The sequence below is a fragment of the Stegastes partitus genome, unplaced genomic scaffold, assembly GCF_000690725.1.
Source record: "Stegastes partitus isolate 25-593 unplaced genomic scaffold, Stegastes_partitus-1.0.2 Scaffold837, whole genome shotgun sequence".
In the NCBI taxonomy this organism is placed as follows: Eukaryota; Metazoa; Chordata; class Actinopteri; family Pomacentridae; genus Stegastes; species Stegastes partitus.
In genome coordinates, this window is record NW_007578568.1 from 7449 (window position 1) to 21854 (window position 14406).

A 14406-nucleotide genomic window follows, 5' to 3' on the forward strand; every position below is an offset into this window, starting at 1 on the left:
GATGTAGAAAGATGTTCCACCATCATGTAGAAAGATGTTCCATTATCATGATGTAGAAAGATGTTCCACCATCAGCTGAATGTATCTCCAACAACTGGCTCCTCTGTTCTCTGCTTCTGATCCATGTTGCATTTATTTATTGATCCAGCAGGTTTGAGTTTCTCTCGTCATCTCCTGTCTGCTCTGTGTAAAATAAAATACTCTTTCTGTGTTCAAAGTTTCTGGCAAATAAATAAATGAATAAATGGATGAATGAATAAATAAATAGTGAGAAGCCACAAGAATCAGGTACAAAAAATGTGGTTTTGCTAAATGTTCTTCTTTGGTTTGTTTTGATCTGGAGTTCATATTTTTTTAAAAGGCAAATTCGTCCATTGTGAAGTAAGCTGAAGTAGAGCCACTGGTACAGGAAGAGAAAGTTTCACAGATTATAATCAGCGTCCTACCAATTGCTCTCAGTGAGGATCCCTCCATGTGGGAGGCCATCTCTGTGAGGCTGCTGGAGCTCATGGCGTACGTCTCAGATGTCATAGACGACATGCTAGACATAGACATGGTCTCAAACTTCATCTCAGCTGCCACGCTGCTGAACGAGCTGGACTCCATCATGGAGGACATCATTGCCTGCTGAGCAGAGGAAGAGAAGGAGGAAGACTCCTCCATTGTATGAATTTCTTTTTTTGTCATTGTGGATGAGCTCATGGATGACGATGACTCCTTGTGACTCATCATTACTGATCCTGTTGAAGGAGGAGATGGAAACGGTAAGTCTTCACAATGACGTCAGAGTTAAGGCTATATCAGAATATGTTACATTTAACATCCAGCTGATCAAATTACTTACCTTTAAGTGCCACTTGCTGCTCACAGTAGGCTGTAATCTTCTTGTGTATGGACTGAAACACCTGTCCAGTGAAGGAAAAGGATGATTTGGACACGCCTCCGTCTGATGTCATCTCACAGGTGTACTCTCCCTGGTCACTGTCTGCCAGGTTGTGGATCAAAAGGCTGCAGGAGCCCTCAGAGTAGTGCATCTCAAAGTGGTTGCTCTGTGAAAGCCTCCTCCCATTGACGTACCACACCACCTCCCTGACGCTGCTCTCGCACATACAGGACATCCTCACCAAGCCCTCGTAGGCTTCAGCGGTCAGCTGACTCAGGACCTTGGGAGGTTTCGGTGTTGGGGACTTGACGGTGGGTGGAGACACAACTCTCTTGGGAGACATAATGGGTGGGGGAGACTTCATCCTGGGAGGTGATTTGACTCCTTCAGGCTCAGGGGACTTGAGGGCCCTTGGTGACTTGATGCCTGATGGTTCTGGGGACTTGATGCCTTTTGTTGTTTTGGCTCCAACAGGTTCTGGGGACTTCATGCCTCTTGGTGATTTTATTCCTGCAGGTTCTGGAGATTTGACACCCCGAGGTGATTTAGTATCCTCAGGCTCTGGTGACTTCACACTCCCTGGTGACTTGATTCTGGGTTCAGGAGACTTTACACCACGCGGTGACTTAACTCCCTCAGGTTCTGGAGATTTGACACTTGGAGCTGGTGACTTTAAGGTGGATGCTGGAGAGGGGGCAGATGGCTCTGGAGACTTCATGCTCCGAGGAGATTTAATTCCTTCTGGCTCAGGAGACTTAATGCTCGGTGTTGGTGACTTTACACTCGGAGCAGGAGATGTTACACTGGGTTCAGGGGACTTTACACTCGGAGCTGGTGATTTAACAGAAGGCTCAGGGGATTTGATGCTGGGCTCTGGTGACTTTACACTAGGAACGGGGGAAGTTACGGAGGGAGTAGGTGATGTGACAGAAGGTTCCGGTGACTTTATGCTGGGCGGGGGTGACTTCACAGATGGCTCAAGGGATTTGACAGGTTCTTTGAGAACTGGTCTGTGGATGGTCAAAGTAAAGTGAGCCTCCTGTCGGCCTGCTGAATTCTCCACCACGACTGTGTAACTGCCCTCATCGGAGGTTGTCACAGAGGAGATCTCCAGGCTAGATTTATACTGAGTTGTGGTGACCTGGATGCGGTGAGAGGACACAATGGTTTGCCTCTCATGCATCCATGTTACAGTGGGTGCTGGCTCTCCATCAATATCACAGGAGAATCTGGCTGCTTCTCCTTCTGCGACCATCACTGACTGAGGCTTGGTGAGGATTCTGGCAGAAAGAGAAGGTTTCACACTGTGAACAGAAACTTCCTCAGCAGCAGCAGCAGCAGCAGAAGATTTCAGTCTAGCTTCAGATGTGGTCTGTTTTCCAGTCAGAGAAAACTTGTCTGATGAGTAGGAGGAACCAGATGACAAGTATTCAGTGGAGGCATACTTGACAGACGAGTCGTACCTCTCAGCAGAGGAGTACCTCTCAGAGGAGGCCCCATATCTTTCACGTGTTACGACCTCATGCGTCTCAGTTAGCTTGGACTTGCTCTCCTCCACCTCCAAGTAAGTCTTTGAAGCATAGCCAGCTTTGAAGTGGGTCATGTGATAGTGGTCAATGCGAGTGACTTCAGGGACATAAGCTTTGGGAGTTTCCTCATCCCTGCGGCGAGAAGAGAAGGTGGTGTAGCCACTGCCTGAAACCTCCAGGGTGGCGTAGTCGGATGCTTCTCCCTTAGAGTTGGAGCACACACAGCGATATGTGCCGCTGTCCTCCTCTTGGCAGTCCAGAATAGTGATGGACAGAACACCACTCATGTTGGTGAAGACATACTTGTTACTGCTTTCAGAGATTGCGTCTCCATTGTGAAACCACGTGACCTCAGCCTCTGGCTTAGTTTGGATGTTAAGGGTGAACTTGGTGTCCTGGCCAATTGGGATGCGATGAGAGCGCATCCTAACAGTCACACGAGGAGCATGATCCAGGCTGAACGGTGTCTGACTGACCACCTGATACTTCCTCTCAGATTTGATGGCAGCCTTTCTAGCCTCATAGCGGGACATGATGTCGAAGCGGGCCGACCGCTCAAACCTCGAGGAGGAGCGGGATGACCTCTCAACTGACCTAATGGGGCTGGGCGAACGGGGCCGGGTCCTCTCTGGGGTGGGGGAGCGCCTCTCCACAACCGCTCCCTCTGCCTCCACAGAAGGCCTCGCTCGCGACGGCCTGATCAGCTCTGAGACTGGACGCATCAGCTCAATGTAAGTAGGTGACAGCGACCTTCTCCTCCTCATGAACTGTGAAATTGTGCGTTTCTTCTTCGTCTCTGCGACTTCGACGGCCTCGTGCCTGACTTCCTGCCTTCTTTCCTCATGTTCTGCGACACGCCGCTCGGTGCGAACAGGACTGCCGACAGGAGAGGCAGAGAAGCCGAGCTCTAGTTCATCTTCAAGCATCATCTTCTCCTCCTCCGTTCTCCTCATCGACAGGTAGTCATCTACTGGCATTAGCAGCTCCTCATCACTGAGGTCTCCCAGAGATCTCCTCCTGGATCGGAAAGAGACCTCTGATTCAGGTGAGGGTGAGCGGCGTGCAGGTCTGACTGTCTCCAGATCATCCAGAGTGAGTTTTGGAATACGCCACCTTGGCCTGTACTGGTCAGTGATTCTGGGAAGGGGCATGACGTAGAACTGCTCCCATCTAGAAAGACGAATACGCCGCTGCCTCTTCTGCACGATCCTCTCCATCCTCTCTGGAATCTCATACTGATCTCTCAACTTCCTGTACCACTTCATGTCAGACAGTGGCACAAATTGTTTGATGCCTTTGTCCTCATCCAGAACTCTGGGATCATGAACCACAGGCTCAGGGATCTCATAGGGCATGAAGATCCTCCTCTCCTCCTCCAGCTTCTTGGTGTCTGACTTTTCCTCTGTGATATCAAACTCGCCCTCAACATTCTTGGTGCTCACTGCAGGCTTGTACATCTCTGCAGCAAATTTGAGAGCTTCCTGTGCTGTGGGGTTCAGCGGTACAAGCTCCTCAGTGGCAACAATTTGCTGAGCCATCTTGTTGGTCTTTTCAATTTGTTTCTGTATGTGTCTGTATTTCTCCTCCTCACTCTTATACTCCCTCCTGGTGTAGGTCAGACGGTCCACCTTCAGTGTGGCCTGGCAGCTCGCAGAGCCAGCACAGTTGGTTGCAGTAACTTTGTACACACCAGAGTCCTCAAGCAGAGTCTCTCTGATGTGAAGCACATGATAGTCAACATCTTCCTGTATGACTATGACCTTAGGACCGAACTGTAGTGGATGACCGTCCTTTTCCCATTTCAGGGTTGGCATTGGGATTCCTGAGACTCTGAGTTCAAAACGGACACTGTGTCCCTCAATACACTCAACATTTGCCAGCAGGCGTTTGAACATGGGCCTCATACTTTCCTCCATCACAGGATGAGGTGTCACAGTGAGACGGGCCTTGCAGCTGTCTTCTCCAAACTTGTTGTGGGCCATAACAGTGTATTCAGCATCATCAGTCACATCGACGTTGTGGATCAGGAGCTGGTACAGACCTTTATCACTGGTGAACGTGTACTTGCTGTCGTCATCACCCATTATGATCCTTTCTCCATTCTTGAGCCACGTCACGTGAGGCTCTGGGTGCACAGTGATAGTAACACCAAAGCGCACATCTTCGCCGATGTAGGCAGTACGATTGTATAGCGGCAGAGTGAACTCTGGTGGTCTCTGCAGGAGTTTCGTCCTGTCAACTCTCCTCCTCAGTTTCTTGATGGAGCGACTGATGTAGTGCTCTCTGATGCTCCTCACTGTGTCGACAAAGAGCTCTCCGTAAGCACTGTCCTCTCCATCGTCACTCACCACCTTGCATCTATATACGCCATCATCACTCTCTTCAATGTCCTTTACGTAGATACTAGCAAAACCATTGCTGTAAGTAATTTCATACTTGGGGCTTGGGTGCAGCTGGCGGTTACCAAAGTACCACGATACCTGTGTGCTCTTGTCATAGTTGACGATGCTACAAGTAAATCTGACATGACCGCCTTCCTCAGCTGAGCCATGCATTACAGGACCAGCACGGAGGCCATGATACTCAGTTCCAATCTTCACTTTACCTACAGCTAGTCCTCTCTGGTTCCTGAAGGCGCCGCCATATGCCACACGAGCTGCTGATACAATAGTATCAGTCCTCTTCACGAGACCCTGATAGTACCGTCTGTGTCTCAGTGTCCTGATGATCTTGTTGCTGACATGCTCAATCTTCATCTTTAGCCATGGGTGCTCCAGAGCTTCATGTGCTGTCATACGGAGCTTCCTGTCCTTCACCAGAAGTCTGTCCACAAAGTCCATAGCCTCCAGGCTGATGTCCTTAAATGCTTCATTGTCAAAGATATACTCGCAGTTGGAGATGTTCTCAATCATCTTTGTTGTGGACTCTGATGCAAATGGATTGAGGCCACTGAGCAGAACATACGCCATAACACCAACAGACCACATGTCAGTGGCTGTTGTGACCAGGTCATGGCGATGGACCTCAGGGGCACAGTACTCTGGTGCTGAGAACAGCATTCTGATATTCTCTCCTGGTACCAGCAGCCTGGCCTGGCCCATCTCAATGATCTTTATGGTGGTGCTTCTCCTGGTCGTGTAGACAATGTTGTCCGGGCGGACATCAAAGTGGCCAAAGTTGTGGCTATGTAAGAACTTTAGAGCTGAGCATACCTGTCTCAGGTAGCGAACAATCTCCTGCTCTGTCAGCTCAAAGTTGCTGATGCCAAGACGCTCGAAGATGTCGGCTCCAGAGATGAATTCAAAGATCAGGATGATCTCCTCCATACTTTCAAAGTATTCATGCAAGTAGATGAGGTTCTTGTGTCTTGCAACATTTAGGGCCTCAATTTCCCTGAGAACTAATTCACGGTCAGTTCCTTTGACCTTGATGAATTTGGCCATGAAGGTCTTCTTTGAGGCAATCTCAACACAGCGGTGGACCACTCCAAACTGACAGCGACAAAGCTCCTCAGAGATGGTGTACTTGGAGGACAGCTCCTTGACCTTATAGAACAGCGCCTCCTCTTTGGTGATCTCCCTGGCTTCGTCCACTTCCTCATCATAGTTCCTAATAATGGACTTGTCTTCTTTTGTGGTGATGGGCTCGGTTGGGTCAGAGGGAGGACTCAGGCCAAACTGATTTTCAGCAATAACACGGAACTGGTATTTGGTTTTTCCAAATATGTTGATGATGGTGATGCTGCAGTCAGCGGTCTGTCCAGCACGGATCCACCTATCAGCAGTGGTGGGACACTTCTCCACGATGTAGCTGACAATATCACTTCCACCATCATTGGCAGGGGGCTCCCAGGTCAGGGTAATAGAATCCCGTGCAATGTCGCTGACCAAAAGTCCCTTTGGAGCATCGGGAATGTCAGCCACGTTCACCTCAATGGTTTGCTTGTCCATTCCAAATCTGTTCTTTGCAGTAATGATGTAGTAGCCAGTATCCCTTCTCTGAACTCCCTTTTGGAAGACCAGGGAGGTAAAGGACCGGGTAGTAATGACTTGATGATAAGGAGAGTTGGAAAGGATCTCCTGACCCTTCTGCCAAGTGATCGCTGGCTCAGGCTTGCCAGAGATGGGGATCTTGATGGTGATGTGATCGCCACGAACAGCATGGACTGCTCCCATTCCCTGAAGCTCTTTAGGCAGGTGGATCTTTGCAGGTACTGGAATGAAAATGACAAAAAAAAGCCATTAGATTATTGAGAAAATTCCAAAAAATTCTTTTTAGGAATGTCACCCAGTGACTTAGAAAGGATTGAAAAATATCAACTTGAAAATCCAAAATGAGATCTTTACCTTCAACCTCCAGGTTGGCAGTTGTAGAGATGGAACCTGAGGAGTTGGTTGCTCTGACTTGGTAAACTGAGGCATCATTCTCATCAGCGGCAGTAATGACTAGCTGGTAGTAGCCTCCCTTGAACTCCTGGGCTTTGATCTTGGTTCCATCTGCCAATATCTCTTTTCCACTGCGGTACCATTTCACCACAGGCTTTGGATAGCCCACCACCTGGTCATGGGTTACAAAAAAAAACAAACAAAAAAAACAAGTTTAATTGTTGACATATTTATACCTTTCGTAATGGGCACAGCATGTGAATTCTTCACTGTGTATGCAGTGTAGTTTTTAGAAAGTACCTTTGTGACAAAGGTGGCATTAGCGTGGTATTTGACAGTCATGTCTCTGATCTCCTCCCTGAATGCAGGAGCACGGGGAGACTGGTCGGACTTGGGGATAATGGGTGCAGAGATCTCGCTCCAGTCACTCTCACCACCCATGTTCTTACATTTGACGCGAAACTCGTACTCAAAGCCCTCGATCAAGCCATTGACCTCATAACTGGTCTCCACAATCTTCTTGGTGGTTACTGACATCCACTTGTTCTGCTTCTTCTCACGTTTCTCCAGGTAGTAGTTGGTGATCTTAGCGCCTCCATCGCTGCTCGGAGGCTTCCAGCAGACGACACAGGAGTCCTTGGTGGAGCTGATGATGAAGGGTTGCTGTGGGATGCCAGGTTTTTCTGAGACACAAACACCAGGTGTTATTGCAGTGCTCTACATTTGCCTCTCTGCAGTGTAGCAAAGACAAAACTCGAGAACAAAATAACAATATGAGCAGACTTACCGAATGGACTCTTGATGATAACCACTGATGGGATTTCCAGTGGCTCACTGACTCCATACTGATTCTGGGCAGAGACTCTGAAGTAATAGCCAGCATTCTCTGTCAGGTTTAGGACACGGCAGGTGGTGCCAGAGACAGATGAGGACACCAGGTGCCACTGTTCGCCTTCTTTGGCCTCACGTTTCTCCACAATGTAGTTGGTGATCACAGACCCTCCATCGTCCTTGGGAACCTTCCAGCTGATTACAACTGAACTCTTAAGCAGAGCGTCAACAACTACAGGTCCATCAGGGATGCATGGTTTGTCTGGAAAAAAACAACAATGACAGACTGAGTAACAACTCTTTCGTTGGAATAATAAAGTTTTTATTGACATTTCTACTGGAACGTTTTTTTTTTTTTTTTTCTGCTTTTACCTTGGATTTCAACGCGTAGCACAGTGTCAATAGTTCCAAACACATTGCTGAGTTGCACCTTGTAGCGACCCGCATTGGACTTTCTCTGGACATTCCTCACCACCAGGTGAGTGTAGCTTTCTGTGTTCTCAATAATCACATTCTCAGATGGATTCAGAGGTTTCTTGCCGTAGAACCACATGATCTGGGGGATTGGACGACCAATGTAGACAACATGGAGGCGGAGGCTGGTGCCGGCCCCAGCATAATATTTCTCCTTTAGGGGGAAGCCAGGGTGGAACTGAGGCGGTGCCTGCAAGCGCAGTTTGCCACTGGTCTCCATCTCTCCTGCCTCGTTGATTGCCCTGCAGGTGTACAGACCCTCATCTTCTTGCTCGTCCGTCAGGATGCTGAGGGAGTGGTTACGGCCATCTGAGCTCATCTTATACTTGCGGCTCTGGATCAGTTCCTTACCGTATCGGTACCACTTGATCTCAGGCAGAGGTCTACCAATGATGCCGCAGGTCAGAGTGCCGGACTCACCAAGCTTGGTTGTTACATCTTGGATCTCTTCCTTCAAAGCTGGAGCCTCACCGACTACAGAAAAATAAGGAGGTTGGATCAAAATATGCATTTACTGTTCTTTTACACTGATATGTCTTAAGGAAAAATCATCAAGGCTGTTACGACGTAATTTTGTTAGACAATATCTGGACAGAATCTCACCGCTCAGTTTCGTCTTAATGCCCATGGGGGTGCGACGAGGTCGGCTGAGTCCAGTCTCATTCTCAGCAAAGATTCTGAACTCGTATTCGGTAGCCTCCATCAAGCCGCCCATGGTGAACTGACGATCCTTGGATCGCTCCTTATTGCATTTCTTCCAGGCACTCTCTCCAGCCTGCCTGAATTCAATCCAGTAACCCAAGATCTCCTTGCCTCCATCATGCTCAGGCCTGAGCCAGTGGATAGTAATGCAGTCTTTAGTGACAGAGATTATGTCGATCTCTCCTGGTTGGCTGGGTTTGTCTATTGAGAGACAGATGTAAAATCAGTTTTCTGTCCTTCAAGTTGAATTTCTGTCTTGTCTTAAATTTCTCCAGTGCTCAGTTTTATTACTCTAGTCATGCACAAATAGTACAATGTGATGATAACTTACCAAACGGATCTTTGCAGACCACAGACTCTGAAGCAGGACCCGGTTCGCTCTGTCCAATATCATTCTGAGCCACCACTCGGAACATGTACTCTGCATCAGGGATAAGACCGGTGACATTGTACATGGTGGTGGTGATGTGGGTCTTGTTGTGGCGGACCCACTTCTCTGTTGACACCTCTCTCCTTTCCACATAGTATCCTGTGACGCGAGAGCCTCCATCATCCCTGGGCCGGGCCCAGGACAGAGATACTGTGGACTTGGTGACATCCATGATCTCTGGTGGGTTGCTGGGAGGTTCAGGTGGGCCTGTAGTCAAGAATGTTGTCAGGGAAATCAGTGCTTTCAGCACTTTACATTTATCAACATCAGAGACTTTACAAAAACCCTGAATAAAAGTACTTTGAAAAGTATTAGTACTCACAAAGTGGTGTCTTTGGTGTGACAGACTCGTCAGATTTGAGAGACCTGCTGACACCAAACTGGTTCTCTGCAGAAACCTTGAAGTGGTACTCCACATTCTCTTTTAAGCCTTTCACCACCAGAGAGTTTTCGGTGACCCTAGCATCCACTGTATACCATGCTGCCTTGGGAACCTCCCGTCTTTCCACAATGTATCCCAGGATGTCGGAGCCACCATCATCTGATGGTGGCCTCCAGCTAACCCGGACTGATCTAGCCTGAATATCATCAAACTCTAGAGGGCCTTCTGGGACATCAGGGCGACCGATCACCTTCACCTGGAGGGGAAGATATAAAGACATAAACTAAGTTACAACCTCACATACCTCTGTAATACTGATAGCAAAGGACATTCTGTTTCACTGTATTCATGTTTTAACTGAATCCACTAGAGGTGGTGCTTACCTTGATGTACACAGCCTTCCTGCCACATTTGTTCTCCAGCACCAAGTCATAGGTACCGGTGTCGTCTTTGTGCGCCTCTTTAATTATGAGCTCAGTGATGTCATCATGGGTGGCAATCATGGCACGATGGGAGATGTCACGACCATCCTTCGTCCACTTACATGTCGGTATGGGTTTGCCCTTAATGGGTACAGACAGATGGACGACTCCGCCCTGCCGCACCACATAGCCCTCCTCATATTTACGATCCAGCTCATAGTCAGGATAGTCTGAAGAAGATACAGAGAGATTGAGGTAAAATACACAAATAGTAAGATGACTATATGTGAAATCTGAATTGTATCAGATTTGTAATTTTTGTAAATTTGCTGTCTTACCAAGCATCTCCTGGACTTTAACCACTCCAGGAATCTCAGCGGGCTCTCCGGAACCACCAGCATTGCAGGCAATGACTCTGAACTTGTACTCAGCTCCCTGGGGCATGTGCGTAAGGGTGTATTCGCACATCTTGGTGGGCGTGGTGTTGCACAGTGTCCATTCCACCTGGTCCACCTTTTGCATCTCGATCAGGTAACCAGTAATGATTGAACCACCCTCCTCTTCAGGCGGTAGCCAGGCCAAAGAAACCGAAGTCCTAGTGGTGTCAGTGACTCTAGGCTGTAGTGGAGGACCTGGGGGTTCTGTTCAACAACACAGAGACTTGGTAAACATAGTGACTATACACTGGTGTGATTAGTATAAAACAGATGGTAATGGTTTAATGGATTAAGCTTGGTAAATGTCATTACAATAGATTTTGCATCACATACCGATGGGATCCATGGCAACGGTGATGGCAGAGCTCTCACTAGGTTTGCCGGCTCCTCTAGAGTTGATGGCAGTGACACGGTGTTCATACTCAAGGCCCTCGATCAGTCCAGAAGAACGGTACCTGGTCATGGTGACAGGGTTCTTGTTGATTCTCAGCCATCTATCAGAACGAGCCTCTTTACGTTCGATGATGTAGCCGGTGATGGTGGAGCCACCATTATCCTCGGGTGGATGCCAGGTAAGGGTCATGCCCTCATGGGTAACATCAATCACCTCTGGTCTTCTTGGAGGTCCGGGGATGGCTGCACAGAAAAAAAAATTAATGGATTACAGATGAGAAAAAATAGGAGACAGCAGGGCAGAATTGAACTGCCTAAATCTTAATAGAAGAAATATTGACTAAACTTTACAGCAATTCTTACATTAGTAAAAATTCTTAATGTACAAATTATTTGCTCATGAATGATAGATGAAAAGCACAAAGGATGTAAACATACAGGAAAAGCAACAGTTGCTGGGATAGGTAGTTGGACTACTGCTTGGTTATATAGCTAATTAGGTCTTAGTCAAATCACATTATATGTACTTTTTGTGTAATACAAATTCACATTTACATTCAAAATGTTACTACATTACAGTAATACTTATTATATAAATTTAACTGAACAACGTAAATATTAAGGTGAATTTTAATGCATGGAAACTTCTTTTTGGTCAAAGAGTCATTGTAACCTGGTCCCAGAAAGATCACCAAGATATTCTCTAGTTAGCCGCCTGTTCACTGATAATTACTATGATTTCAGCAACGTTTAGCATAAGATATCTGGAAAGAAAGAGAAAAAAAATAGCAGATACAAAAGACAACTCACTCTTGGCACTCTTGCACTCGACCACCTCGGATTGCAGGAAGCTGCCGACGCCAAAACGATTCATGGCAGCAACACGGAACACATACTCAGTTCCCTCGGAGAGCCTGGTGAACTTGAAGCAGGGTCTAGTCACTGATTCTGAGACCGTGCTCCAGCCTGGCCGGTGAGCATCCCGCTGCTCAACCACGTAGCCGCTGACATTGGCACCACCATCCTTCTCTGGAGGTTCCCAGCTAGTTGTCACTGACACACCGTCAACCTCCTCAATCTTCATGGGGCCAACTGGGATTCCTGGTTTGTCTAGACATACAACAAAGCAGTTGATCAGAATCTTTAAAAATTTTGAATTTTACTTGAAACAGATAGATTACGATTTTACCGATTGTCAATTAAATTCTCCTTTAAAAAGTCTCCTTACCAAGAATGATGACCTTGATAATTTCGGTTGCTATGCCAATGGCATTCTTCACCTCCAGTGTGTAGTCTCCCGTGTCATTGATGGTGGTCTCACGAATGACAAGGTGGCTGTATTTGCCATTGCTGTCGATCTTAATGCGGTCCAGACTGTCCTTTAGCTTGACACTACCAAAGTACCAGGAGCAGACGGGCTGCGGTCTGGCCTTGATGGGGATGTTGAGGTCTATGGGCTTGCCACGGTGCACATGAACGATCTTCTGAGGAATGCTAGTCATATCGATCTTGGGCATTACTGCAACACACATGAGAGATGTTTATTATACTTAAGCACTTTCTGTGCAGCTTCTCTGAGTTTAGAAATGTGTGTGAGAATTTGTTTGAAAGGCTTACCCTTGATCTCCTGGATTACAACGGGAGTGACGATGTCCATGGGTTCACTAGCTCCTCTGCTGTTGGTGGCTCGGATCCTGAACAGGTACTGGTCATTCTCTGTCAAAGACTGAATGGTGTGCCGTGAAACTGAGGCCTTGACTGTCGCCACAGTGCTCCACCTGTCCGAACCCACTTTGCAGGCTTCAATGACGTAGCCAGTTAACCTGCTGCCGCCCTCATGTAGCGGCTTCTCCCAGTGCAGAGTGACAGAGGTCTTGGTAACGTCGACAATCTGTAGATCCACAGGCACTGACGGCACTTCACACACCAGCACCGCCTCAGTTGTCTCGCAGGGCTCACCAACACCGTAGATGTTCTCTGGAAGCACTCTGAAAAAGTAGTACACACCCTCCTCCAGACCAGTGATTCTGAACAGGGTTTTCCTGCACTCAGTGGTGACGGTCTTGTATGACTTCATATTTGCTTCACGCTTCTCTACGATGTAGTTGCTAACATGAGCCCCACCGTCGATGCTCGGGACGTCCCATGTGATCACAACAGATTCTTTGGTGTAGTCTTTCACTTTCACTGAACCTGGAGGCCCAGGAGTGTCTGGAGAAGAGAAATGAGTGAAAGAAAGAAAGGAAGTGAAGATGTGGGAGTGCATTTATCGACCTCTTCAGAAGGAAATTAACTAAAGCTACAAAATTAGGATAACTGGGCCTTTTTCTCCTTATATCCCCTAAACTGATATATATTTATCTGGGCAGACATACCATAGACTTTGACCAGAATGGTGGCTGTTTTCTTGCCAGACGGGTTCTCTGCCTCTAAGACGTATTTTCCAGAGTCGTAGCGATCAACCTTCTCCACGATCAAAGAGGTGTAGCTGTCAGTGGTCTCAATGTAGCCGCGGGTCTGCAGCTCCACACCTGTCTTCCTCCAGGCCACGACCGGTGTTGGACGGCCAGTAACGGACACAAACAAGCGCAAGGTACCTCCGGCTCGCAGACACACCGTTTTCTTCAGGTCCTCGGCCAGCTCCAGGTCGGGCATTTCTAAGTGGATGGAGCACAGAGGAGAGATAATGCTGTGACTACTATCCAACTAGTGGAAACATGATCATCAAGATCTGTCACTTGGAAAAATCAGGAGCTTTGTTTGGAAATATTTACTTCCCATTCATAGGCATATCCCAAAATTAACTGCACTCTTCACTTTTCAAATGACTGAAATAGATTTACATTTAACTTAACCATAGTTTGTGCTATGTTCTCCCAGCAGGTGTCTCTGGATCTGGAGCTACACACCGCTGATATGCCATTTTTGGCCTCACTGACCTCCAAACAGTTTGCTATTCTTTTATGTTTTTCTGTTCTCTAACTGCATCTTGTTCTCTCCCCCCTTTACCCTCACATTTACTGGTCCGGGCAGATGTCTGCCTCCCTGAGTCTGGTTCAGACGGAGGTTTCTACCTGGTGAAAGAGAAGTTTTTTTTCTCCATAGTGTCGCTGCTCAAAAGGAATCCACAGGAAGTTTTGGATTTGTTAGGTTCCTCTAAGGTCTTCAATTCACTTTGTCAAGTTGTGTCTTAATAAAAGGTGAGCCTGTATATTTGTCTGACTCACCGATTCTCTCCAGCGGCTCGACCTCAGCGCTCGGCTCACTGAACTCCCCGGTGCCATTGCTATTGGTGGCAGCCACCCTAAATCTGTACTTCTTATTGGCTGCCAGACCGGCAGCCACATACTCGTTAGTCTTGAGAGCCTTGGTAGTGGCGCGGTACCACTGCTCAGAACCCTCCTCCAGGATTTCCACCACGTAGCCGGAGACGTCTGAGCCACCGTCATACATGGGCCTCGTCCAAGTCATGCTGATGCTGTGCTTGGTGGTGTCTGTGATGCGGGGCATTGATGGAGGAGCTGGGGTATCTGAGGAC

The 14406-nt window shown here is 47.7% G+C and overlaps 1 protein-coding gene across 1 annotated transcript in view; it reads right to left on the reverse strand.

The window, feature by feature from the left end:
* The window catches only part of ttn.2 (titin, tandem duplicate 2), a 236644-nt gene that overhangs the window by 2834 nt on the left and 219404 nt on the right, over positions 1-14406 (reverse strand). The window contains exons 238-254 of the mRNA XM_008292835.1: positions 14096-14398; positions 13244-13525; positions 12486-13079; positions 12097-12387; positions 11679-11978; positions 10809-11111; positions 10377-10679; positions 10000-10268; positions 9557-9872; positions 9136-9441; positions 8706-9005; positions 8001-8576; positions 7585-7890; positions 7098-7480; positions 6759-6969; positions 845-6625; positions 447-740 (exon numbers count right to left, since the gene is read on the reverse strand). Of these exons, the coding sequence (XP_008291057.1) occupies positions 447-740; positions 845-6625; positions 6759-6969; positions 7098-7480; positions 7585-7890; positions 8001-8576; positions 8706-9005; positions 9136-9441; positions 9557-9872; positions 10000-10268; positions 10377-10679; positions 10809-11111; positions 11679-11978; positions 12097-12387; positions 12486-13079; positions 13244-13525; positions 14096-14398 (11118 nt within the window). The remainder of the gene's footprint in view (positions 1-446; positions 741-844; positions 6626-6758; positions 6970-7097; positions 7481-7584; positions 7891-8000; positions 8577-8705; positions 9006-9135; positions 9442-9556; positions 9873-9999; positions 10269-10376; positions 10680-10808; positions 11112-11678; positions 11979-12096; positions 12388-12485; positions 13080-13243; positions 13526-14095; positions 14399-14406) is intronic.